The sequence below is a fragment of the Lagenorhynchus albirostris genome, chromosome 8, assembly GCF_949774975.1.
Source record: "Lagenorhynchus albirostris chromosome 8, mLagAlb1.1, whole genome shotgun sequence".
Classification (NCBI taxonomy): Eukaryota; Metazoa; Chordata; class Mammalia; order Artiodactyla; family Delphinidae; genus Lagenorhynchus; species Lagenorhynchus albirostris.
Window position 1 is genome coordinate 85,339,305 of NC_083102.1, and position 27,471 is coordinate 85,366,775.

The following is a 27,471-nucleotide window of genomic DNA, read 5'->3' on the forward strand; positions in this document are numbered from 1 at the left end:
TTATATAAAATGTGACACATATTGAGCTTCCCTGGTGGCACAGTGGTTAAGAATCCGCCTGCCAATGCAGGGGACACGGGTTCGAGCCCTGGTCTGGGAAGATCCCACATGCTGCAGAGCAACAGAGCCCGTGTGCCACAACTACTGAGCCTGCACTCTAGAGCCCGCAAGACACAACTACTGCAGCCCACGTGCCTAGAGCCTGTGCTCCACAACAAGAGAAGCCACTGCAATGAGAAGCCCAAGCACCGCAACGAAGAGTAACTCCTGCTCACCACAACTAGAGAAAGCCTGCATGTAGCAATGAAGACCCAACACAGCCGAAAATAATAAATAAATTTAAAAAATAAATTTATTTTTTTAAAAGAGAAATGCATAATAAAAGACCCTTGACTATCCAGCCCCAATTTCTCTTTAGAAAAAAAAAGTGACACATAAAACCTGGGACATTCTAGACCTCTTAAGTCAACATTATACAATTATTTAGTTAAAATTATACTCTATAATGCAAAGAGTAAATCATATAGTTCTTTCCGGTTAATATAATAACATAAGTGGGAACAAATGCTCTTTTTATACACTCCTAATTATATTTTTTCATACAACCAATTAAGGTTCTAAATTTTTAAAAGTTATGTATTTAGCTAATACCACTAAATAACTCTCCTATAGGTGCTTTATCTATTTCAGTTCAATGTAGAATATGCTCTTAATAAAATTTTACAAAACAAATATACCTATTAAGGCCCTAATAAGTATACAGGGAGGAACTGTTTCAAGCTTCCAAAGCTAGGTTAGAAGAAGCCTTGCTGTTTCCACCCAGGTCTCTTGGTCTCCTTCTGCCATGTAAGAAATCCTACTATCCTGATGAGGAGATCATATAAAAAGGCACTGAGATGACAGGAGAGAGAGGGGACCAGCTCAGCATCTCATCATCCCTGACAGGCAACAGGCACATGAGTAAAGTCATCATGGACTCACCAGACAAGACTAACCATCAAATGAACACCACTGAGTAACCCCAGTCAGCCCCGAATAAAGCAAAATTACCTAGCCAATCCTGCTGAATTCCTGACCCAGAACATCATTAGATACAATAAAATGGTTGTTGTTTTAAGCCTCCAAGTTTTAGGTTAGTTTGTTACACAGCAATACCTAATGCAGCCTTCACAAAATCTTCTTATGCTCAAAGAAGTTGGGCTAAATTATGTATGTACAAGACATGCAATGACTTCAGAGAAATGTTAAAACAGAGTATCTTATAAAAACAACTGATATTTTAAAATCTATGATGAAGGGCTAGAATAAAGATGCTTAGCAATATATAATGTCAAAGCTATAAAGAGAATCAAACATCTATAAATTATTTCCTGCCTCAGTATCTGTAACACTGCATAGCTCAGTTTTCCTATATAGTTCCCATGAATGTTACACTTCATATAATGCTCTAACTAGAACTTCTTTAACTCTTTATTGAAATCCTACCACACTGTCTTTCAAAGTTTCTCTCAAAACACCCTCTCCTTCCTCCTGCATCCCTTCGGGAGAGGAAAGGGATTCTTAAGAAAGAAAGGGATCCTTAACATCTACCTGCGCCCACTCCCACTAGCTACCACCACTACTTTCCATTTGCTTTGTGGTATTTAACTTACTGTACTAAATATTATAACTATTTTTTCTAGTACCCTGCTAGATTGTTTAAGTTACTTGAAGGCATGGACTGCAAATTATTGATTTTAGTCATTTTTGTTAACACCTACCACAGCATCTAAGTACTAAAAATGTTTAAGTTGATTAATTATACACTCTGCTACTAGAGATCTCAGATTTTAAAGACAAACACAATGCTTGATGTACCACAAACAAATCACTTCCTGAACGTTACAAAGTAATCTTTCTGTAATTCAACCTGTTCCTTATTATAACTGATAACCTTTCACTGTTATAAAATTATATACCCAATTATCAAGTACATGTAGAAAAACCAAAAGCTTTCTTATATACCAGTAATAATCTGGAAAAAAAAAACTCCCCAAAATAAAACAAAATACAAGAAAACTCATAATATGTATTAAATATCAATAAATTTTACAGAGATATAAAAGAATAGGTAAAGATATACATGTAGCTTTTAAGTACAAAGATAATTCTGTAACAATTACAGTTTGCCCCTAATTCAATCAATATATTTAATAAAAATCTCTATGGGATGGAGGGAGGGAGTACTTTACAAAATAACTCTTAAGTTAATCAAAAAGGAAAAATAAGAGTAAAGGAACCTTGATCCAAAACTCAAATACAGGGCTTCCCTGGTGGCGCAGTGGTTGAGAGTCCGCCTGCCGATGCAGGGGACACAGGTTCATGCCCCGGTCCGGGAAGATCCCACATGCCGCGGAGCGGCTGGGCCCGTGAGCCGTGGCCGCTGAGCCTGCGCGTCCGGAGCCTGTGCTCCGCAACGGGAGAGGCCACAACAGTGAGAGGCCCACGTACTGGAGAAACAAACAAACAAAAAAACAAAACTCAAATACAAAAATTTTCCAAATGCATCACAGACCTAAATTTAAAACCTAAAACTATAGAGTATCTAAAAGAAAACATAAGAGAAAACCTATATGACCTTGGGTTAGGCAGAGCTCCCTTAATTCAGACACAAAAAGCACAAACCATAAAAGAAATAAATTATAAAGTGGACCTAATCAAAATTCAAATTTTCTGCTGTGAAAAAGTATAAAGGACAATATTAAGAGAAAGAAAAGCCAAGGAATTGGAGAATACATTTGCAAAAATACGTATCTCATATGGAACTTGTTCACAGTGTAGAGAACTTTCACAATTTCCTAATAATAAGAAAACACCCAATAATAGACAATTTGAACAAAAGACACTGCACAAAAGAGAGACAGGGATGGAAAATAAGCACATGAAAAGATGTTCAACATCACTAATCATTAGGAATTGCAAATTAAAACCACAATGAAATACTACTACATGTCCACTAGGATGGCTAAAATTTAGTAAACTGACAATATCAAAGGGCTAGTGGGAATGAAAAATGGTACAGCCACTTTAGAAAAGTTTGACAGTTTCTTATGAAGTTAAACATGCACTTAACCATACAACCCAGCAATTCTACTTCTAGGTATTTACAGAAGAGAAATGAAAACATATATCTATCCCAAGATTTGTATGTAAATGTTTGTAGCAGGCTTTTTAATAATTATCAAAAACTAGAAACAATCCAAATGTCCATCAACTGGCAAACAAAAAAACAAAGTGTGGTGTCTCCATACAATGAACTACTACTAGAAATAGAAAAGAATGAACTGATTAATGTAACAACTCAAAAGCAACATGCTAAGTGAAAGAAGCCGAACATGAAAAAAGTTAGTTCAACTTAAAAGACATTCTGAAAAAGGCAAAACCATTGGGACATAAAACAGGTCACCCCCAGAATGGAAGTAGTGGGAGAGCACTAAGTGGCAAGAGGGAACTTTTTTTTTTTAAATTTTATTGAACTATAGTTGATTTACAGCATTGTGTTAATTTCTGCTGTACAGCAAAGGGACCCAGTTACATATATTCTTTCTCATATCTTTTCCCCTCATGGTTTATCACAGAATATTGAATATAGTTCCCTGTGCTATGCAGTAAGACCTTGTTTATCCATCCGATATATAATAGCTTGCATCTGCTAATCCCAAACTCCCAATCTTCCCTCCCTCATCCCCCCTTCCCCTTGGCAACCATAAGTCTGTTCTCTATGTCTGTGAGTCTGTTTCTATTTTGTTATGTTCATTTGTGTTGCATTTTAGATTCCACATATAAGTGATATCATACGGTATTTTTTTTCTCTTTCTGATTTACTTTGATTACTATGATATAATCTCTAGGTCCATCCATGTTGCTGCAAATGGCATTATTTCATTCTTTTTTAATGGCTGAGTAATATTCCACTGTATATATACACCACATCTTCTTTATCCTGTCATCTGTTGATGGACATTTAGGTTGTTTCCAAGCCTTAGCTATTGTAAACAGTGCTTCTATGAACATAGGGGTGCATGTGTCTTTTCAAATTATAGTCTTGTCTAGGTATATGCCTAGGAGTATATGGCATCAATATTTTTAGTTTTTTTAAGGAACCTCCACACTGTTTTCCATAGTGGCTGCACCAATTTACATGGGTGGCTGCACCCAATTAAATCAACATTGCAGGAGGGTTCCCTTTTCTCCTTACCCTCTCCAGCATTTATTATTCGTACTTTTTAAAATTAATTAATTAATTAATTTGTTTGTTTGTTTTTGGCTGCGTTTGGTCTTCGTTGCTGCGCACACACTTTCTCTAGTTGCAGTGAGCGGGGGCTACTCTTCATTGCAGTGCGTGGGCTTCTCGTTGCGGTGGCTTCTCTTATTGCGGAGCACGGGCTCTAGGCATGCGGGCTTCAGTAGTTGTGGCTTGCAGGCTCTAGAGCACAGGCTCAGTAGTTGTGGCACACAGGCTTAGTTGCTCCGTGACATGTGGATCTTCCCGGACCAGGGCTCGAACCCGTGGCCCTGTACTGGCAGGTGGATTTTTAAGCACTGTACCACCAGGGAAGTCCCTATTTGTAGACTTTTTAATGACGGCCATTCTGACCAGTGTGAGGTGGTACCTCATTGTAGTTTTGATTTGCATTTCAAAGAGGGAACTTTTTGATTTTTAGTAGTATGTGATAAAAGCTGGCATTCTATATCTGTGTGGAAAGGAAAAACTATTCAGTAAATGGTATTAAAAACTAATTACTGGGGGCTTCCCTGGTGATGCAGTGGTTGAGAGTCCGTCTGCCGATGCAGGGGACACGGGTTTGTGCCCTGGTCCGGGAAGATCCCACATGCCGCAGAGTGGCTAGGCCTGTGAGCCACGGCCGCTGAGCCTGCGCATCGGGAGCCTGTGGTCCGAAACGGGAGAGGCCACAACAGTGAGAGGCCCGCGTACCGCAAAAAAACAAAAACAAAAAAAAACCAACTAATTACTGGAACAAAATTAATTATGATTCCTACCTAATTTTATGTCTAAATAAATTCCAAACAGAGCAAAGGTTTTCATTTATAATTGCATTACAGATTTTGTAAACAAGCTCAGATTAAAAATATAAAATATCCTGTTTGTACAATGTGTAGTAAGTTTAATTTTTTAAGGTTAGAATATATAAAATAGCAATTGTGATAATTCAAGATGAGTCAAACATTCAATTATTATTATCCACACAGTTCATTTTCTTTCTAGTTATCATGCCATTAATACCTGCCTCTTGTGCTCACCTGACAATCTGCCCATTGTTTGTGAGCAGCTGGTCAACTTCTCATCCCATTATCACCTTCTGCTGTTTTCACATTTGAAATAACCTGCCAAGATTTTCCTGAACAACAATCAGACATCTCTTCTGAGGAGGCAAAAACAGCCGTAACGTAGTGCAACTTATTCATTTCTCAAAGTTATCAAGTACCCAGAAGTTGAAGGCCTGACCTGAAACAAGATAATCACAGCCCCAGATTCCAGAGAGCTTACAGTCTGGTGAAGAAGACAACTAAACATGTGATTAAAATGAAGTGAAGAAAATGAAAAGACAACCCTCAGAATGGGAGAAAATATTTGCAAACAAAGCAATCGACAAGGGATTAATCTCCAAAACATACAGACAGCTCAAGCAGCTCAATATCACAAACAACCCAATCAAAAAATGGGCAGAGGATCTAAATAGACATTTCTCCAAAGACGACATACAGATGGTTAAAAAGCACATGAAAAGATGCTCAACATCACTAATTAATAGAGAAATGCAACTCAAAACTACAATGAGGTATCACCTCACACCAGTCAGAATGGCCATCATTTAAAAGTCTACAAATAATAAATGCTGGAGAGGGTATGGAGAAAAGAGAACCCTCCTACACTGTCCGTGGGAATGTAAATTGATACAGCGACTATGGAGAATATGGAGGTTCCTTAAAAAACTAAAAATAGAGCTACCATATGATCCAGCAATCCCACTCCTGGGCATATATCTGGAGAAAACCATAATTCGAAAAGATACACGCACCCCATTGTTCTCTGCAGTGCTATTTACAGTAGCCAGGACATGGAAGCAACCTAAATGTCCATCAACAGAGGAATGGGTAAAGAAGATGTGGTACATATATACAATGGAATATTATTCAGCCATGAAAAAGAATGAAATAATGCCATTTGCAGCAACATGGATGGACCTAGAGATTATCATACTAAGTGAAGGAAGTCAGAGACAGATATCATATGATATTGCTTATATGTGGAATCTAAAAAAGGCTATAAATGAACTTATCTACAAAACAGAAACAGTTACAGATGTAGAAAATAAACTTACGGTTACCAGGGGGTAAGTGGAGGGGATAAATTGGAAGATTGGGACTGACATATACACACTAGTATATATAAAATAGATAACTAATGAGGACCTACTGTATAGTACAGGGAACTCTACTCAATAGTCTGTAATGGCATATATGGGAAAAGAATCTAAAAAAGAGTGGATATATATATAATAGATTTGCTTTGCTGTACACTTGAAACTAACACAACATTGTAAACCAACTATACCCCAATAAAAATTTAAAAAAAAAATGAGTGAAGAAAGTTAGGATATGGCAAAGTGATATGGGAAGAGACAGCAAGGAGACCTAATCTAGTCCAGGGAGTAGCAAAGGCCTCCCTTTCAAGTTCAGTCCTAAAAGATGAGTAAGTTCAGTGGAGTAGAAGTGTGGAACTAGAGATGGAAGGATAATGGATGGAGAAAGTTCTAGGCAGCAGGGAGCACTGAGGAGAAGCTGAAGAGCTAAACGAGGATATGATCATCCAGAACCTTAGGGGACATTTTAAGTAATTTGAACATCATCTCATAAACAGAAAAGTGACATCAAATAGGCATTTAGATCTCTAGTTATCACTTAGGCTGTAGAATGAAAAATGAAATGAAAGATCATAGATGTGAAGTAGAGAGCCCAATAAGGAAGCAGTTATACAATAACTGAGGTTAGAGATAATTAGCTTTCAACTAATACTAAAAGAAAGGAAGGCATAAAAGTAGATAGATGGGAAAGACAGTGGCTAGAAGCGAAAAGATCTGGCTACAGGTGTGATAAAGTTAAAGTGGAGAATTCAGTATTCAAACTTGAGCACTGAGGTAAGGAGCATACATGGAAAGACAAATTTGGGTAAGGGAGACAATGAGTTGTGAACATATTACTCTTACGGTCCTATGGACCACCTAATAGTGGTCATGTCAAGGAGGCAACTGAATACACAGATCTAAACCTCTGGACTAAGCTAAGATTTGAGGAGTGCTAACAATAGACATAAGAAAACTAACAGGGTCATTAGCAAAGCCAGAGAGTCTACTACTGTAAAAGGGCCCCAAACTAAACCAAATGCTAAAATAGCTACAGCAGAGATAAGGAAAATGGCAGGGGATGCTAAAAGGGGAAGGACAAATGGAATGTAAATTGTCAAACTGTTGAGTGGAGTGAAGGTTAAGGGACCATGCCTAATCTTGGGGTTTTTAGAGACCTTTTGAAGACTGTGAACAGCTGGTTACCTAAGAATTAATGATCTGAGATTATTTGCTCCTCACAGAAAAAGCCCTCCACATACACACACTGAAGCACACATGTTAACTGAACAGAATCTCCTACATACAGAGCAACATTTTTAAACCTCACCCTTGGACTCACTACTAATTTGACATGCATCTGATAACAGAACTTTAATAAGGTACTTGCCTCCATCTCAAACTCACATCCATCTTTTTGAACCAGTTCTCTTACAGGCATACCCACATTTTTTCAAAAAATGCTTATTCTCTCCATCTGAAAGCATAAAATAACATGTAAATTCTCCTTTCTTGCTATATATTTGAAAACCATGATGCCCTATCATATAATCCCTCTTAAAATCTTCCTTTTCATGTCCAGGAGCACCAATCATTTCACCACTAAAATCACGTCATTTCACTACTACAGTAGTCTCCAATACCCCTGACTCTACAATTTTCTCAGCCAATCTCTCCTAAACAATGCTACTAAAGTAATATTCCTAAAATACCAGTTTGAATATATTATCGCCCTACTAAAAAACTGTGCCTTGCTGTTGCCCACAGAATGAAGTCTGAACTCCTTATCCAGACAAACAGAAAGCAGATTATGGCAGACTTTCAACTGCCATGCAGTCCTATCTCACAACTTTGTACAAAATCATCAATCCCAGCCAAATGGTTCTTCTCACAGACCACTGAACATGCCAGACACACTCCTGTCTCTACAATCTTGCTCACACCATCCCTCCTGCGTAACAAGCCTGTTTCCATCATCTCCATTTACATAAGTCCTAATTTTCCATCAAAGCCCAGTTCATTTACTTGGCAAACTATCTCACAATGCAAGGTACAATTCTGGATGAAGGAGATTTAAAAATATTAACATGGTTTGCACAGTAGTTTAGAGAGAGAGCTCTGAGGTCAAACTATCTAAAGATCTGAAACCTAGATTTACTACTTATTTCATATCCTTCAGCAAGTCATTTAAATTATTCTGAGCTTCCATAAAGCAATTTCAAAAGTCTACTATCTAACTAAACTTTAAAGAAGTTGTGAAAATTAAATAAAAATCTATATAAAGTGCTCAGTACATAGTTCTATAAATGTTAACCCTTGTTCTTATTTTTGTTGTTTCTGTCCTCAAGAAGCTTATATTCTAGCACAAATTGCACCTAAGTACTCACTGCATCAGCTTGTGGCCCATCTCAAAAAAGCTTGACAGAATTTACTAATTCTGACATTTTCATTATCCTCAAAGGAGAAAACCAAAATTATACTGTTCTGGTTTCTTTTGTATTAATTAAATTTTTTTCATGATAAAAAGTTGAATATTTTCAAAAAAAAGTTAAATATTTTAAATCTAAAATTCAAAAAAAGTACAAAGTTTAATGTACCTTCAGAAATAAAAATGTTTAAAGTGATAAAAAATTAGTTTAGTTGGTAAGAGTGTACATTTATTATTAATTCTCCTTAATCACACACACACACAGATTTTATATAAGCCACAATTATTTCATCAGAATTCTTTTTACTCTAACTGAAAAAATATCATTATCTTTTCAATATCCTATTTTAAGTAGTTTATCTGTAATTTGAAACTTTAATTCATTTGAGGATGGTGAAAAATTAATGACATTTACTATAATAACTGGAAACCTCTGACATATAAACTTCTTTCAGCAAGTTAGTATGGTTCATACTAATACCAAAAATTCTCAGAAACCAGGATACCAATGGGAAAACTATACAGGTTATACATACCCATGAATTCAGTGAAACTAAACATGTCCAATGTGTTATACAGGAAAGAATGGTTAGGAACTAATATCCCTACAAATGCCTACCATATACCAGGCTCATGTAATTCTAACCATGCTGTGGACACCGATAATAACAGATGAGTATGAGCTCGAAAAGATTAAGTGATTTCACCAGTGTCCCACAAATAGGAACAAATCAAAATAAGGCTAAAATTTAAGATCTCTTCTTGAAAAACATACCACAACAATAGGGAGAAAAAGAACTAGAAACATAAATTCCACCTTTAATGTAACTAGGAGATACTGTAACTGTAACCTGAGATATAATATATAAAGACAGAACGTTGATGGTGGAATGGTAAATGACCTGGCATAAATGGAAGAAGGTAAGTCCCTATAGAAAGAAATAATGACAAAGAACCCTGTTTACTCTGCAGCACCCCAGAAGGGCTTAGAAATGGGAGGTGCTGGGAAAGGCAAGATGACAGAACCACACTGCTTCACCCCCCCGCCCACGCTCCCACCCCCACACTCCTAAGGGAATGAGAGGTGTTCAGCAAAACTGAATCACACCGTGGCTCCAGCCTCAGGGGCGACACACACAGAAAAAGGGAAAAGCGAGTGCTGGTATGAATACAAGGAGACTAAGTGAAAATTCAGAAATTGGTGAGACCTGTAGTAGCTTTCTTCCTCCACCCAGCACTAGAACTCTGCCATCAATACTCATTACTTCTGCCAATCCTCGCCTCACTCCATTATTCCACTTATGCAGACGGACAGAAAAATGAAGGACCATTATTTGAAGAAACTGAAAGCCTTCTTACCCACCACCTAGAGAAGAAAAAATAAAGATAAAAACAAGGGAGTTCATTAGTCACTAAGCTATGCTCATGCATGCCCAGTGAGCTTTCAATTAGTTTTGCAACATTCTCTTGAATATGAAGGAACTGAAGGATCACACAGATCTGAAGAAAGCCTTCAACAACAAAAAAAAAGACCAAAACAGAAAAAAGAAGAACCAAAAACAATGCAAGGCATGGAAGAAAATGTCAAAGAAACTGTAATTAATATCCTTGAAGAGATAACAGAAAATGCTGTACCCATGAAAAAGAAACAAGATACTATAATACAGAAATAAAGAAGAGCTCATAACACTTTTTTTTTTTTAAAGATACCTGAAATTTTAAAATTCAGTGAAAGGGTTGAAATCTCCCAGATAGGACAAAAGACAGTTTTTTGGAGATCAAATTTCTCAGCATCAACATTGGAAGCCAAGCAATAAAGGAACACCTCCAAACTTTTAAGGAAAAATGATTTCCAACAGTCAAGTGTGACTCAACAGCCCAACAGTCAAGTGTGAGGGTAAAAACGAACCCCCCCAAAATATCTCATGCACTCTTTCACAGTAATAGTAGAGAAACCAAAACGAAGGAATAAACTAAAAGGAAGGCATGGGATCCAGGAAAAAAGGGACTCAACAAAAGTGAAAAAAATTCCCAGAATGTCCCAAGATAACAGCTTTGCAGCAGGCCTAAACAGAAAACAATCCAGAATAAAGCAGGAAGGACAGCTACAGAAGGGATGACTACAGGAATAAGTGGAAGTGGTAAGTTTATGTGACAGATTTGACCATGTGGAAAATTGTACTGAGAAGCATTTTACCGAGCTGCTGGAGGATACAGAAAGACAAAACTAAGCAAATGAAAAAACAAGGCATGAAAAGCAAAAGGTTACACGGGAAAACTAAATCATAGTAAACTACTATCTCAGCAGTGACAAATATTTGGTTGGAATGATGAAAACTCTCAACGTGAATTTAACCTGAAATTGCAGAATAACAGTATTAGAAAGATGGAGGAAAAGCCTAGTTTGAAAAATCTTTTAACATTTATCCCTTTAAAATCATTGATAATTACATACCTCAAATTATTCAATTCTAAGGAAAGCCTCTATTTTCATTAAATTCTGTAACTACACTTTCAAGGCAAAAATTTAGTGAAATGCACTGGTTTTGTCTTGGGCTACTTCACAGGGTCATTTTAAGGAAATAAGGTAATAAATGCAAAGCAAAAATTCTAACAAAAATTAGAAGATCTATACAAGTTTTACTGGTTACTGGAATCAGTTAAGGCAGCTTATTATCTAGTAATACGTTTGTTCTATTGTTTGCTATAATTCTTTTTTTTTAATATTTATGTATATATTTATATTTATGTTGGCTATGCCTGGTCTCAGTTGTGGCACACGGGGTCTTCGTTGCAGCATGTGGCATCCTCAGTTGATCTTTACTGCAGCATACAGGATCTTCTAGTTGCAGCATGTGGACTTCTTAGTTGCAGCATGCGGACTTCTTAGTTGCAGCATGCATGTGGGACCTAGCTCCCCAACCAGGGATCGAACCTGGGCCCCCTGAACTGGGAACACGGAATCTTACCCACTGGACCACCACACAAGTCCCTGTTTGTTGTAATTCTAAATGTTGGACACCTTCAGCACATGTTCACTTTTACCTTCCACATTTACCAGTTAATAATTTATTCAGTCTTACAGGAAAATGGGCTGCGAACTCTTTAGTAGTTTACCTCTTTATACACCAAAACTTTTATTTCATAGTTTTAAAAATCTAGGACTTCCCCGGTGGCTCACTCGTTGGGAGTCCGCCTGCCAATGCAGGGGACACGGGTTCGAGCCCTGGTCCAGGAGGATCCCACATGCCGTGGAGCAACGGAGCCCGTGCACCACAGCTGCTGAGCCTGTGCTCTAGAGCCCATGAGCCACAAGGGCTTAAGTCCAGGCGCCTGGAGCCTGTGCTCTGCAACAAGAGAGGCCACCATAATAAGAGGCCTGCACACAGCAGCGAGGAGTAGCCCCCGCTGGCGCAACTGGAGAGAGCCCGTGGGCAACAATGAAGACCCAACGCAGACAAAAATAAATAAATAAATTTTAAAAATAAATTAAAAAATAAAACTAATTTAAAAAAATCTAAAATGGTTTGCACTTTTCTTTTTATAAGAAATAAATTTAACTTTTACTTGATGACTCAGGCTGTCATGCAAGTCGGCTACAGTACTATGACTAGATGGCCTCAGAGGTTTTAGGTCTGTAAGGCATCAACCCTTATGCTAAATGGACCTAGACTGGTATGCTTTTATAACCTTCCTGTTCATCACTCCTAACTTTCAGATCTACTGTCAACGATCCTTCCTCTATCTGGATTGACCCATCTTTTATTTACTATGGGGTTAAAAAAAAATCATCATGCTTCTGACTCAACATTTACTAAATGCCCTGCCTTTCATACACACACTTTCATTTAATCCAAATAACTTCTGTTAGAATGGTAGTCAATGTAAAAATTTAGCAGTTCTGACTAAAGACTTTAAAAAAAACTACTACAAATAAATACAGGAGTTTAATTGCTTAATGGAGTTTGGGGGCTGCATCTTTTGGATGGTTTTGGGGATTTTGTTTGTTTTTTGAGAGAAGGATTTATTTTCCTTGCTTTGGTGTCTTTATAACTAATTTCCAGTTCTGATCAAGATTGGTCAATCAATGATCTATGGGATAATTGTGGGAGTCACTGAACTATCCTATGTGCTATCCTATCAACTATCCAACTTAGAGCAATACCAAAAAGAGATATATACTTAAAACTACAGACACGTGGTCATCCATTCACTAAGACTTTCACAAAAAACGCAGAAAAATGAGGAATGTATTGCAAATTAGGACTTTTATATTTGCAATTATATCTATATTAAATGCATGTATATAATTTTGTTATTTTAATACTTCTGTTGCTTAAAAAATTTCTTAGTTGAATAAAACAGAACCTCAATTCAGTTAAATCTGAACTTCAGGATATGAGTACTTCCCAAATTAAGAGGTAAAGATTTTCACCATTAAATGTATCACCAAGACACTGAAAAGCAATCCTTCTCATTGATTTTTAGTTATTCCTCTATAAAATAGCAGCATTTCCATTAAAAAAAAGAAAGAAAGAAAAGAAAATCTTACCATAGTGTTACTACCTAGTCACTACTCAAAAAACCTACATAAATCATGGAATAAAAGCTATCATTGCTTATATTCAGGCTTAATAATGTAAGCTGTAGCCTTCAAAAGGAGGATTCTAAATGTAATTTAAAAGACTAGAAAACTTTCTCTTTAACAGCCATTTCACTTTAAAAGCAATTTATGTGCTCCAGAGAATTGTTAAAGAATGCTTACTTATTTATTTTCAGCCATTCCAATACGTCGACAATGTTATACCCATATTCATGTTCTCATTCAAAGAACTTAGAAGAGCAAATACACTGTTTACACATCACAAATAAGACTGATATTGAGCTGCAAATGCTGACTTCCAGGCACTTTCAAATTTTAAATGTAATTATTAAAACAAAATTGCTTTAAAATACGAATCACCTAAAATCCCAGCCTAAAAGTCATATAAATTCCATCCTCAAAACCACTTTCCTGGAAACAACACTCTCCAAAGCTGAGGGATCCTTTACCTTGTGTCAGAGTACCTGATGCCTATGCTTAGATGTCAAAGCTTTGCTACAGGCAAAATATCAAAAAAGTAACGCTGTTGCTACATACTCATGCACAACATTTTTAAAAATTGCGAAAATATACCTTTCTAATTCAAACAGAGAATTTTTCATGATCTAAGGTACCATTAGATCAGCAACGCTAAAACTGCTTGACATTTCATTTTTCCTAAAACAAACAAAAATACTTTCACAATACTGTGTATCAATGTACATTTATAATAAAGATCACTACGTGCTTTAAGCTTTTGATCACATAAAGATCTAATTTTCAACCAGTCTCCACGTTGTACCACTGTCAAAACTGTGTATCAAACATCTAAATAGGTAGGACCATCTATTTTATAGAAATACTTCCTGAAAATTATATGACTAGCCTACTTTTTAAAAGAAAACCGCGCAGTCGTGTCTGAAAAGAACGCTTAAGAATTTGCCTTTCTCTGATGCTAAAACATTTTGCAGCAAGTACTTGGTCTGGCCAAAAAACGTCAATGCTCCTGGATTTTATCATTTGCTGCAGGAAAAAAAGAATATGGCTGAAAATTCTTTCTGAAGGGTGGTATTTCAAACAGGACCACTCACAACACTTAAGAATACGGAGCGGAGAGGAGGGTGAGGGAGGGTACCTTATGAAACAGCACACTCCGGGCCCTGCACACTACCTCATTTCCCTAATAGGGATGAAAAGCTCAGGCCTCTGGTAGCTTCCAGCTGACGCCAATGCGCTCCACACCCCTCTTTTTGACAGGATTTTCTGGCGTTGGAGCCTGTGTCACAAATACAAATTCCGTGATCACGTCTAAACGGTCTAATAATCAAGCATCTTCTACAGGACCAAACCCTTTGCGATCCCATTCCCTCCCATCTCCCTCTGTAGCGAAACACACCTAGGCGGGTCCTCTACATCGAATTCTACAAATCCTGCCGCGCATTATCGAGGCAGAAACGATACAGAAAATAGATTTCAGCCATCCCCCTCGATGCTACCGAAATTACAGGCTCCATTTCCTGTCCCCATGGGGACCGCAAAATCTCCGAGGGAGAACCGGACGCCTCCCGCCCCCTCCAGGCTGGCGCAAGCGGCCCCCGCGCTCCCCCTGCCTGGGCCCCGCGGGCGCGAGCGGGTGGCGAGGACCCGGGGCGCCCTCCCTTCCCCCCACCCGGCGCCGGCACCCACCTCTCGGCAGCGGCTTCATCTCCCCATTCTCCTCGCGGGCTGCCCCGCCGGCCTCGCCTGCCCCGCCGAGGCCGTGCCTCCTCCTTTCCTTCTCTCGCTTCTCCTTGGGTCTGCGCGGCTTGGCGTTGGCTGAGGAGGCGGCGGCCGGCAGCAGGAGATGGTGAGGCTGAGCGTGCAGCAGCGTAGGAGGGACCAGCAGTTTGCGCGGCACCGGCTGGGACGAGGAAGCAGAGGCTGAGGAGGGGACGGCCGTGCCAGCGGAGAAAGAGAAATTGCTCCGAGCAGAGGACGGGGAGGGGGCAGCAGACAGAGCGGCGAAGCTCCAAGACCCAGGGCTGCCATAGCTCTGAGGCGAAGGTGCCGCGGAAGACTGCAGCTGCCTGCTGTTGCCGCCGCTGCCTCCTTCTCCGTTCAGTCTCCGCGGCGTCTTCTTCTCCTCAGTCCGGATCTTCTTGGCAGACAGAGGACCCGGCGGGTCCCGGGAGGGGGGCTGCAGCTTGGAAAACGGTTCTTTCTCCGAGACGGCGGCCGGGGCGCAGTGCACTAGGCTCGGCGGTTCCGCCATTTTGCGCTCCTGTTGTATTTACTCTCCTCCGCTCCCAGGCGCCGGGCAGGGGCGGGCTCTCCTCAGGGGGCAGGGAAGGGGCGGAGCGGCCGGGCCCTCCATTGGGCGAGCCACGCTGAGGGATATCTTAAGAACCAATCAAAAGCGCGAGTCTGGAGCCGAAGTTGTGGGGGGAATCGCCAAGCGTACCAGTTTTGGAGGTCACAGGGCCGCGGGGCGCGGCTAATGGCGGAGCAAGCTGTGAGGGGAGGGTCGTCCAGTTGTCGTCAGCGTGAACGCGGGTGCCCAGTGAGTGTCTGAGAGAACCCCAACTCCAGACCCCAAAGTCTGCCCCGGCCCTGCGCTCGTCTCTGCCTCGTCGACTTTGTCTTATACCACTGTCCCTTCCTTTTTCTCTGGGGGGTCCTTTTGGTCCCTCCCCTGCCTTTTCCCGCTCAGAAAGCCGAATTTCGCAGATTCTCAGCTCCGAGGAGAAAATTTTGCCGGAAATTAAATCCTTCCTTCTGTTAGGCAGTAGTCGATTGATGGGAGGAGCTAAAAGTCACTTGGTGTCCTGACAAGATGTGTTACTCTTTTGCTAAGATCGTCATCTCTAATGCTTTGAGGGAGGTAACTTCTGCACACCTAGAACTTTCGGATTACTACCGAGCTTGAAGGTAAGACTCTCCTGGAGAATTTTTTTTTTCAAGCGCTTGTGATTAGACCGTTAAAGCTTTTAATTTTATTATCATTATTATAACTCAGATTCGCTAAGAAAAATTCACTAGCGATATTTATAGATGTTTGAAAAGCAAGTTTTTTTTTTAAGTGTGTATTTTAGCGTTTAGTTAGCAGTCTGAGTGTTAGATGTTTTGTAAGCGCGTGCTGTGAATTGTACCTTAGAAGATAAGGAATTTGAGAAGATGGGTTACAGTAATTGCAACCAAGTGAAGAGTACGATTATAATTTTACTCTAAGGTCTTACATGAGACGAAGAAGTCAAAGGAACAGATGTAAAAATAAAAGTAGTCAAATGAGGAGATGACCAGTCAGAGGATATTTTGAGTCCCAAAAGGTGCCCTAAGCTGCCTGTAACTTTGTGGAAAACAATTAAAAGTAACTTTCCAGAATTACCAGTTCTCGTGACCTCATGAAGTTGGAATTCTTTATTTTGTTTTCACTTTTGAGGGGTAAAGGGGATTGGTTTTAATAATATTTTGGAGTCAAAATTTAATATTGGTTTATAGACTTTTTTTGAGGTGCATCAAATTTTTAAAGTAATGAAAACTATTCACTGTACTTTAATGCATAGCAATGAAAGCAGTGTAAGCTGTGTAGTTGGAATTGACTGACAGTAGATGTCTTACTGAAAAGTGTGGACAGAGATTATGGAGCTGGAAATCATCTGCTACTGACTAGCTTTGTGACCTCAGTCAGGGTGTTCTTTATCTGTCTGAACTTCTGTTTCATTTATTAAGTGAGTATATTTGATTACATGATTACTAAGATCCCTTCTGCGCCCTAAACTTCGGCTGTATTTAAGAAGCTTTTCAAAATCACACTGAAATTATTACAATTAAAATAACTGCTTAATTGTTGGCCCTCCAGATATGAGAGTGTCTCTTATATACATAATATAGTGCCTGTAAATTTGCACCATTTATACCCTTATCTTCCCTGCAGAAGTCTGGAAAATCTGACTTCTTAAGGGCCCAGCTAAAGTGGACTCTCACCTGAATTCGTTACTAATTGCACTATATTCTTTTATACACTCTTATCAAGGCAGACCCTAAATTTATAGAGCCTGAGCAAGAGTGTGGTTATGGAGGTTCACAGACCGTGTGTCTAAATATTTAAGTTATAAATCAAGATAACAAACTATTATTAAAAATATATTCTACTCTCCTACCTTGGCAAATCTACTTAAATAATGATCTGGAAAGCCAGGTTTAAATTTAGAATTCTTGGACTTCTGGAGTCCTCAGACCGACCCTGTTCTCTTCCCATTCCCAACTTCTTCACCCACCTCACCCAGCATGTCCAAGCTATGTCCACATCTTGAACCCCCTGCAAATAGTGATGTGTAATCAGCTGCTCCATCTGCCCTCAGATCTAGCCACTCTGAAAGAGGAGTGCAGGCTCAAGGGACAGACATGGCCCCTTGATCTCATGGACTCCTTGTCCTTTGCAGCAGGAGGAGGGTACTCACTCAGGTCTAAGGGCAGTACTGTTACAAAACATGCTCAATTATCTGTCTTTTCTCCCATGTAATCAGCCATTCCCTTACAACTAGGTCATTCCTAACAACGTTAAACTAGGAGAGAATTCCCACTACTGTCACCAATTCCTACTGGCTTAATCTCTACTACCACTAAAACCATCCACTTCTCTCCATGTCCATTGTTGGTACCCTATTCCAAGTACCACCCCTCTCACCTGGATGACAACAGTAGCCTTTTTTCTGGTCTTCTTATACTCCAGTTTTCTCCAGTCTGCCTACCATTCTACCCAGAATGCACTTTTCAAAGATAAATCTGATCTTGTCACTTTTCCTTGCTTCAGACCCATCAAAGGCTTCCATTTCTCTTAGGATAAAGAACAAAATCCTTAACTGACCAACAAAACCCATCATGATCTAGCCCCTTCCTCTTCTATCTCAAAGTAAAAGGTCTTCAATTTCCAGAATGCACCATACTGTCTTACAATTTAGGAATATTATATATGTTGTTTCCTCTACCCAACTGCTTTTCTCTTTACCTGATGCTTATGTGATGATTTGGATAATGGGCATAAGGGAGGCAGATGTCATTAATACCTCCTACATTTCTAACCTGCGTGACTTGATGGACAGTGGGACCATTCACTGAGCTAGGAGACACTGGAAGAGTGACAAGTTTGGGATGCTCTTTGATCTTGGACCTGATGAACATGAGGTACCTATGAGACATCACATCCTTTGGATCTCAGCTCAAGCTAAGCCTCACTTCCTTGGAGAAGCCTTCTCTCCCTGTCAAGACTAGATTCCTAACTTGCTGGTTCCTTTTCTTCTTGTCCTCATTTCTTTTCACTTGTTGTTGTTTACTCACTTATTATCTCTCCCACCTCTTTTCATTCCTCCTCTAACAGCTAACAGCTCTATTGAAAACATACTACCCTGTACCCTGGTTCTCCATCTTCTTGTCTGACACCTGGCTGCCCTCTGAGGACACAGACTGTACTTTTTTTCTCTCTCTCTCTCATATGCTATTTTAATTAATTTTTATTGGGGAGTTGGGGATTCTTAGGGTTATGTCATTGCTCTTTATCTGACTCTAAATACCTCTATGTGATATTACGCATCGCAGTGTCTTCTGATTTATTAGAAATGCTGTCAATTCCCAAGTCTTTCTCTCCTGCCTTGACCTTCTGCCCGATTCCTGACTCTTATCCAGATGCTAAATGTATGCTGCCCCTTTTGTAGCCACTTACACCTCAGATTTTATATCATCCATTCTCATCCTCCCATGTGTCATTCTCCTGCATTTTTTATCCACGTTAACATTCAAGCTACAAGCCTGGGACTCTTCTTTGACTTCTTTTTTTCTCTCACCCTCTGCGTTAAGTCAGTCACTGTCTCTAGCCAGTTTCTCTTCTCCATTCCCACTGCTGCCTCTTGCCTTCAGGCCTCAAGCCAGCTTGGATTTTGTCAATGATCCCTTCCTAACTGTAAGTCTTCCATCTTCTAAACTATCCTCCATGCTGCTTCCAAAATTATATTTCTAAAATATTAACCTGATTATGCCTCAGTCTCTTCACTAATTCCCTTTGGCATATGGGATAAAAGTCACACTTCCCAGTGTAAATACAAGCCATTCTTTTTTTTTTTTTTTTGCGGTACGCGGGCCTCTCACTGTTGTGGCCTCTCCCATTGCGGAGCACAGGCTCCGGACGCGCAGTCTCAGCGGCCATGGCTCACGGGCCCAGCCGCTCTGTGGCATGTGGGATCTTCCTGGACCGGGGCACGAACCCGTGTCCCCTACATTGGCAGGCGGACTCTCAACCACTGTGCCACCAGGGGAGCCCAAGCCATTCTTGATATAACCCCAGCACTCCTTTCTCTGTCACTCTCCTACAGCTTTCCTCTGTTTCATCTATTCTGAACTATGTGTAATTGCCAAAAGAGTGGCATTCTTTGTCGCTCTGTGCATTCTGCCTGTCATACCCCTCCAAGATTGGGTTCAAGCATCTCCCTAGTACTGTGCTTCCTGCCCTGCCAAATCAGAGTTGATCGTTCCTTTGTGCCATCATCATTCTGCCTAGGAGCATTTAACTCAGTGTTCTCTGCTTCTAGCCTGAGAGCCTCCGTAAGAGCAGGGATGATGCATTATTTATATTTGTATGCATAGTATCTGGGACATGGTTAGAAAACAAATGTTGAAAAGAAGTATATAAAGAGCAGTTTTGATCTTTATGGTAAGATGAGGATCAGAGGTTACAATCAAATGGTCTTGATAGGTTAAAAAAATAATAAGGCAGGTTGACTATAATATAATAGGAAGTGGTGAGGACTGTGGAAACTGGGAATTATATGCCTTATCTACAAGGTACATTGCTGATTGTTCCTATATGGAAATGAAGCAGGCCTACTTGCTAAATATCTAGATTTTTTAAATGTGAGGTTTCCTAAGAACCTGTGCAAGCCAGACACAACATATCTGTGGGTCACGTAACCCAGTCTGACTTCTGATCTAGAAAAAAGTGACTTAACTTCGGATAAGGTAGCCTTTGAGAGTTTTGTTTGTTTGTTAACTCAGGGCCCTTCCTTTGTCAATTGCTAGAATAGACAGATACTAAGCAAATATATGTGAACTCGTAGCCACGATAAATGTGTGTTAGCAGTGTTTAGAGCTGTCCTCCTAGAATCTGGTTTTCTCTGTGTATAATGTCCTCCAGTATTCCTGAGCCTAACTGATTTTTGCTCTGCAGTATACTATCCTCTGGCCTTGTCCAGGTTCCTGACACCCCGAGCTTTTTTTTTTTTTTTTTTAATTTATTTATTTATGGCTGTGTCGAGTCTGCATTGCTGCACACGGTCTTTCTCTAGTTGCGGTGAGCGGGGGCTACTCTTCCTTGCCGTGCGTGGGCTTCTCATTGCGGTGGTTTCTTTTGTTGCAGAGCATGGGCTCTAGGCGCGCAGACTTCAGTAGTTGCGGCACACGGGCTCAGGAGTTGTGACTTGCGGGCCCTAGAGCGTGGGCTCAGTAGTTGTGGCGCACGGGCTTAGTTACTCCGCAGCATGTGGGATCTTCCCGGACCAGGGCTTGAACCCGTGTCCCCTGCACTGGCAGGCGGATTCTTAACCACTGCACCACCAGGGAAGTCCCCCCTCTGCTTTATGAAACCCTGTATTAACCTTAAAGACATCCCTTCTACCCTTCTGGCATGGAAATCTCAAAGTCCTACTCTATCACACTGACCTGCACATCTTTATGTGTCTTTCTTTTGTGAATCAACATTGACCAGTTATAAAGGGTGGTTCTATGCCTTAGGAAAGCCTGATCTTTTCAACTTTCATGTTGTCAGTTCTAATTTAGTCCACACTTAACAGGAGCCAGCAAACTTGTTCTGTAAAGAGCCAGATAGTAAATATTTTAGGCTTTGCAGACCACATGTCTCTCTAGCAACTACTGCTTGTAGCACAAAAGCAGCCATAGACAATATATTAATGAGTGGGCATGGCTGTGTTCCAGTAAAACTATAAAAATAGGCAGGCTAGATTTGGACTGCAATATATAGTTTGCTGACTCTTGCTCTAGGATTTTGATTTCTGCCTTTGATTTCTACCTTTATATCATGTGGAAAAATGGAAAGAACATCTCTTCCACACTCCCCTTTGCTCCTGCTGCATCAGTCACATGGCTTTCTCTCTGTTCCTTGATCATGCCCAGTCCTGCCTAAGACCCTTGGCCCAGACTAGTTCCCTGCCTGGAACACTTCTTCCCTCCCACCTCTAACTCTTCTTTCAGATGTCATTACAGGCCTTCCTCTTTTCATTATTCTTGGTCACAGCATTCTCTTTCTTTCAGAGCACCTATCACAGTTTATAATTATTTTACAATTATTTCCTTACTCTTTATCATTTGTCTCCCTCAGTAAATAGTAAGCTCCATGGGGACAGGGACCACATCTTTCTTATTCACTCTTACTCACCACTGTATCTCTGGAATCTAGCAAATGCCTTGTATACATTAGACACCCACCAAATGGTTATTGAATGGATAAATCAATTAATGACTCAGCCTGAATTTTGATTAACTAATTTAGATGTTTTTCACCAGAAACTAATAGAATAGTTCTATAGTGATGCAGTAGTATATCCACAAAAAAATCAATGGACTTCCCTGGCAGTCCAGTGGTTAAGACCCCATGCCTGCACTGCACGGGTTGCAGGTTCAATCCCTGGTCAGGTAACTAAGATCCCACATGCCACATGGTACAGCCAAAAAAAAAGTCAAAATTTTAGCTTTCTGATGAATCTAGTTATACCTACATATGCATTTCAGTCATAGTGACTGTTTCTTAGTTTATTAGTTTTACTCTTTCTTAATATATTGATATTAGTACAGTGATGCATTGAAAATTCATACAACTCAGAATACATTTCTATAACTCTTTTCCAAAAGAGCAGAATAGCTCTAGCTGCAGATCTGAATAGTGAAACAATGCCAGGTTTATCGCATGAGATTTTATGGGTGTCCCCCTCATACAGGGATGGTCAGGGCTGTAAGAAAAACACTGACATAATCTTGTCCTGTAGGAAGAAAGGTCTATTTAGATAACAGAGTAGTAACAGGGGTAAGAGGGTCAATTTTGATTCTTCCATAGCTGTCTTCAGAATCTTGGAGTTAACTCTGAATAAACTTCAAAAAGAACTCTATCAAACTGGAACAAAACATAATGTCTAGGACCAGTTTCTTTGTATTCATCTGAAAACTTTCTGTTTTACTGTTGAAGTAAAAAACCTATTGACCAGCATTGCATCCATCCACACCTAACCTGTTAAAAGAACGATTGGAATTAACTATAGAAAAGGAAACTTATTAACGTGCATAACATTATATTTTTGCCCTTTCTGCTGACAGATAAGATCCCTCTCAAGTTTGAATCCATGTATACATATATGACAAAAGAACCCACTGAACCATAGATTCACCATTAATTTCTCTGGCATCCACCAACATTGGGCTCTGTGATGATTATGTAAATCTTTTCCCTCACCCTGGTTATAATCATTCTTAAATTTAAGAGGTAAAAAACAACCTATTTGAGGTCCCAGAGTTGAGATATGCTCTGTGTTGTAAGTAGAGGTGTTGCATACAGAAATAATTAAAGTAACTCTGGTTAAAAAAATAAAAGGCGGGACTTCCCTGGTGGTCCAGCGGTTAAGACTCCGCATCCCCAGTGCAGAGGGCCCGGGTTCGATCCCTGGTCAGGGAACTAGGTCTCGCATACTGCAACGAAGACCCGGGGCAGCCAAATAAATAAATTAATTAATTAATTAAAAGGCAATTAATTATTATGAGATCAGGTTACAAGAAAAAGTTAAAGTACCCAAATAGCATTTGTTTAGCCATATAGTATCCAAGATAAAAATTTTTAATAAATAAAGGATGGATGTGGGGACACCAGGAGAAAATTATCATTCAAATTCAAGTGCAACTATTAGTTCACTTGAGTATCTCAAAAACATTTCAGACTCATCATATCAGCTCCTTCTCACAATATTTTATAGGCTCCTCCTCTGGAGACTCTCAAGTTTCAATTTAAGGGCATTTTTTCCCTCACATTATTCCTTTTCTTGGCCAATCTCAAAAATGCCCATAATGTCAGTAAATTGTTTTTATAGTGACAGTTCCCCAGCGTATATCTGTTAACCTGGCTGGTCCTCTGTGTTTGTGACCTAACCACTCAGCATCTTCCACAGATATATCAAAAGCACCTCAAACTCAGTATGTCTGTGGCAGAGATGTCTAGTATCTGTTTTCCCCCTTCTTCCTACTACCTGAACTTTATTTCATTCAGGTGCAACGTGCCTAGGTAAAAAAATACAAACAAACAAAAATGTAGACTGCCCAACCTCCCTCATTCCTAGGGATGGCAGTGATGTCATGGAAGTCTGGGTGAGGCTTTCAGGACAGCTCCTTTCAGGGTGGGAGGGGGCACTTAACCCCTTTGCCCTTCCCCCTTTCTCTCCTGCCTGGAACTTGGGTAAGGGGGAAAAGAAAGGGCCTTAACTATCAAGATGTGAAACTTTCAGCCTGTATTTTTCTAATTCAACAATGCAGGTGAGTTGAACTCTCACCTCTTAACCACTGATATTTTACAACAAATATGACTTAACTGCTTGCTCAATCACAGTCTTTCCAGTTCGCATATGTACTCAAGTTTGGGGCAAGTTGAAAATTGTAGGTGAGGCAATGGCTGCTGCTTAAAGGCTTTGTTGGAGAGTCAGCAGCCACCACAGAGCAGGAAGAAGGCAGAAAGAATAAAAGGGATCAAACAGAGTAAATAGAAACCATCTGTAACATCTCTTGGCAGGTTAATTTTGCTGCCAGAATTTTTGTATGGAAGGACATCAGATCATTTTGATACTTATTTATTTATTTGGTTGTGCTGGGTCTTAGTTGTGGCAGGTGGGCTCCTTAGTTGCGGCTTGAGGGCTCCTTAGTTGCTGCATGCATGTGGCATCTAGTTCCCTGACCAGGGATTGAACCCGGGGCCCCTGCATTGAGAGCATGGAGTCTTACCCACTGTGCCACCAGGGAAATCCTTTGATACTTATTTTTAAGAAAGGGATAGGAAGCCTGTAAAATGTATGACAGGAGCCTTACTCAGTGTTGTAAATCTCTAAAAAGACAAGCCTAAGTTTTATGGTACTAGTCAGTTTTCTGGAAAGAGGGAACTATTTTAGCTAAGAATTGGTGGGTAGAGGGCAAAGTATATATTATGACTTTGAAACCTAAGTGTGGCAAAGGGTGTAAAGAAAGATTATAAATTCATAGAATTTCTAGATTGAAAACCCAGCCCTGTACCCAATTTGTGAATTTCCTTTGCTGCTTATACTTTACTTTGTTCTTGAACAGGAAAACTTCACCTCCAGAATAACTGTTCTCTGCTTCATTGTTTCAGCCACATTTGCAGACCATCACTGTGGGTAGGGGGATAATGTTTACTGAGTGCCTTGCGTAAGCCTCATCTTTGTGGACATTTTACCTCATCCTATGCTTTGAAAAGCCTTACAAGGAACTTTTCACAAATGAACTGGAATTCCATGTTCATCCTGACACTAAACTAATTTTCTAATGTAGCCTATCTTGCAAGAGGAAGCAGAAGTCTAAAGTGTCAAAATTTTAAATCTAAACATTGATCATGCCTTTTTAGAAATTTCAGTTAATTAAATTATGTTTCAAAAATACACACTCAGAAAAGATGCAGTGTTTCTTAGGGTGCTGGTAGACACAAGTGCTTTTATCTCATACTACTACTTCCCCTAAAAATACTACAAGAGTATTTTTAGGGGAAGGAGTGAGAGTGGGAGAGGGTAAGGACAGACAGACCTATATAAGCAGTGGCTTGAACTTCTCAAGACACTTTACAGTTCAGTTGCCCAGACAAAGTCTGGGTAACCTGAATATCCTGAAGCCGGTCTAACAGATTCCCAGAAGGGATGACCCACAGAAAAACAATTTTGTGCAAATGCTGCACTTGTCAGTAGAGCCAGGAAATTACAAAACTATGACTGTCACAAAGTTATCATTTCAATTTTTTGGTTTCACAGATTCTAATTTGAAAAGCTTGTCTGAATAATTAATGAACAGCGCCATGAAGTAACATGTATCTTGCCTCAGGTGCAAGTGCTGGCTTTTCTTGATTCTCCTTGGATGAACGACTACTTCTGTGTACCATTAGATTGAAAAACAGATGTATAACTAAAACAGCTAAACTAAAAAACCATCAAATAAATACCCACTTTTGAAGTTAACTTTTAAATCCAAGCCAAGCTCTGATTAAGTCTATTTACATTGTAATTTCTATTTTTAGGATTTTAATCCTAGTCTTTGCCCCATTTTATCCCTATGTTTGATTTCAATGAGTAGAAAATACTAAATTCTAGAATAAATTCACTGGGAGCTTTACATCTGTTAGTGAAAGAGGACAGAAAAAGGAGGTATAAATCAGGTATCTGGAAACCTTGACTACCACGGCATGAAACCTGGGGTCAAGGGTTGCCACATCCAACCTTGCCAGCACAGATGGGCAAGTTCAAGTGCCAAGCAAAGAGGGTAAGCTTTCTATGTGTAGAATTCTTATAACCTTGGGTGGAGTTTGCCCTGAAGTCTTAATCTTGCCATCTGAGTTTACAAATACTGCCAGTGTACCTTGACCATCAGCTTGATCTAGGTCAAAAGTGTGAGTGGTATAGGGACTTCCCTGGTGGTCCAGTGGTTAAGACTCCGCACTTCTAATGCAGGGGGCATGGGTTCCATCCCTGGTCAGGGTACTAAGATCCCACATGCTGTGTGGCGCAGCCAAAAAAAAAAAAAAATAGTGTGAGTGGAATGGACATTTAGAGATTTCAGCTTCTTCATAGTGAACTGTAAGTACATGGGCATAGGTATTAGAGGCACACAGGTCCTCTTAAATATTGTTTGATGATGATACCAAGTTAAGTGCTTCAGTGTATTATAGGAAAGCAAGACTAAAATGATGCAGCACCAATATAAATTACAGGTATGCAGTCATAACGTGGTATGCTTGTAAATGAATAACTAACTCCATTTGGAGATTAAATACCACTTTTGATGCCCCAGGTAGAGGTATTAAACAGGAAAACACAAATGCCTAGTGGCAAATGATACAGAATCTTTTGCAGATGTGAAGGACGTTGTTATTTTTATTTCTGTGGTCAGGCTAATGTCTATGACCACTCTGACTAACTGAAAACATAAATCATATTTACATGAACTTATATTTGCCTCTCCCCCTCAGTATTCTTTCATGTTTATAATATGTTTAGTAATTTTTTAAAAAATTTTTTGCTAATCAATGATCTTATTGTTTTCTACAGTTTCTGTATTCCTTGATATACTACCTCTTATGCTAGAGGTGCTTCTCTTATTACCTCTTTATGGATGCCCTTCTTCAGTTTATCTTCAATTAATATGTAGTCTGCTTTTTCTTATTTTCCATATACATTAAGTATTTAGTTAGTAAATATTTATAGGATGTGAGGGTGATCTGGCTGCAACATCTGTCACCCCATTAATCACCAGGGTTGATCTGGCCAATCTGGCTGGCTAGGAAGGTATCCCCTCCCTCACTACTTCATGTGTGTCCCTCCCAAAGCTGTGCGCTCGGTCAAAGAGGACAACCGTCCTCAGTAGAGGTGGACCATTCTTAGGTCAAGGGTATAGGAGTAGCTGTGCTCCCCTGCTAGAACCTCCAAACAAGCTCTCAAGTAAATACTTACAAAGCATCCACATGCTGCCAGGCAGTAGACTAAGTGCTAAGAATATAGCAGTAGACGAGGCAGACATGGTCTCTGTCCTCGTGGAACAGACTACTCTGTAGTCACAATTTCTGTTTCCAAATAAGCTTTTCATTAGTGCTTTGTTTTTCAAGACTGTCATTTCATTTCTTACTGATTTATTTGTATAACAAACGGCATTGAGTATCTGTGGTGTACCCAGCACTGTGTGATAATATAATTGAGAAGATAGATGTCAACAGGTGAATTATAGCACTACGGTTAAAATAATGCAGTGGTGGCATGAACTATGTACAGTGA

The 27,471-nt window shown here is 39.8% G+C and overlaps 2 protein-coding genes across 6 annotated transcripts in view; one reads left to right on the forward strand and one right to left on the reverse strand.

Moving 5' to 3' along the window:
• RSBN1L (round spermatid basic protein 1 like) overlaps positions 1-15,802 on the reverse strand; it is a 62,048-nt gene extending 46,246 nt beyond the window's left edge. The window contains exon 1 of the mRNA XM_060157216.1: positions 15,101-15,802. Coding sequence (XP_060013199.1) covers positions 15,101-15,665 — 565 coding nt within the window. The 5' untranslated portion in view covers positions 15,666-15,802. The remainder of the gene's footprint in view (positions 1-15,100) is intronic.
• Positions 1-27,471, forward strand: part of TMEM60 (transmembrane protein 60) — a 200,722-nt gene that overhangs the window by 57,984 nt on the left and 115,267 nt on the right. For 4 of the 5 annotated variants that reach the window (XR_009542026.1, XR_009542025.1, XR_009542028.1 and 1 more), the window contains exon 1: positions 15,733-16,321. The gene's annotated coding sequence lies outside the window, so the exon portion shown is untranslated. Of the gene's footprint in view, positions 16,322-27,471 lie in introns of those variants that run through there. The other variant, XR_009542027.1, reaches the window with a different exon arrangement.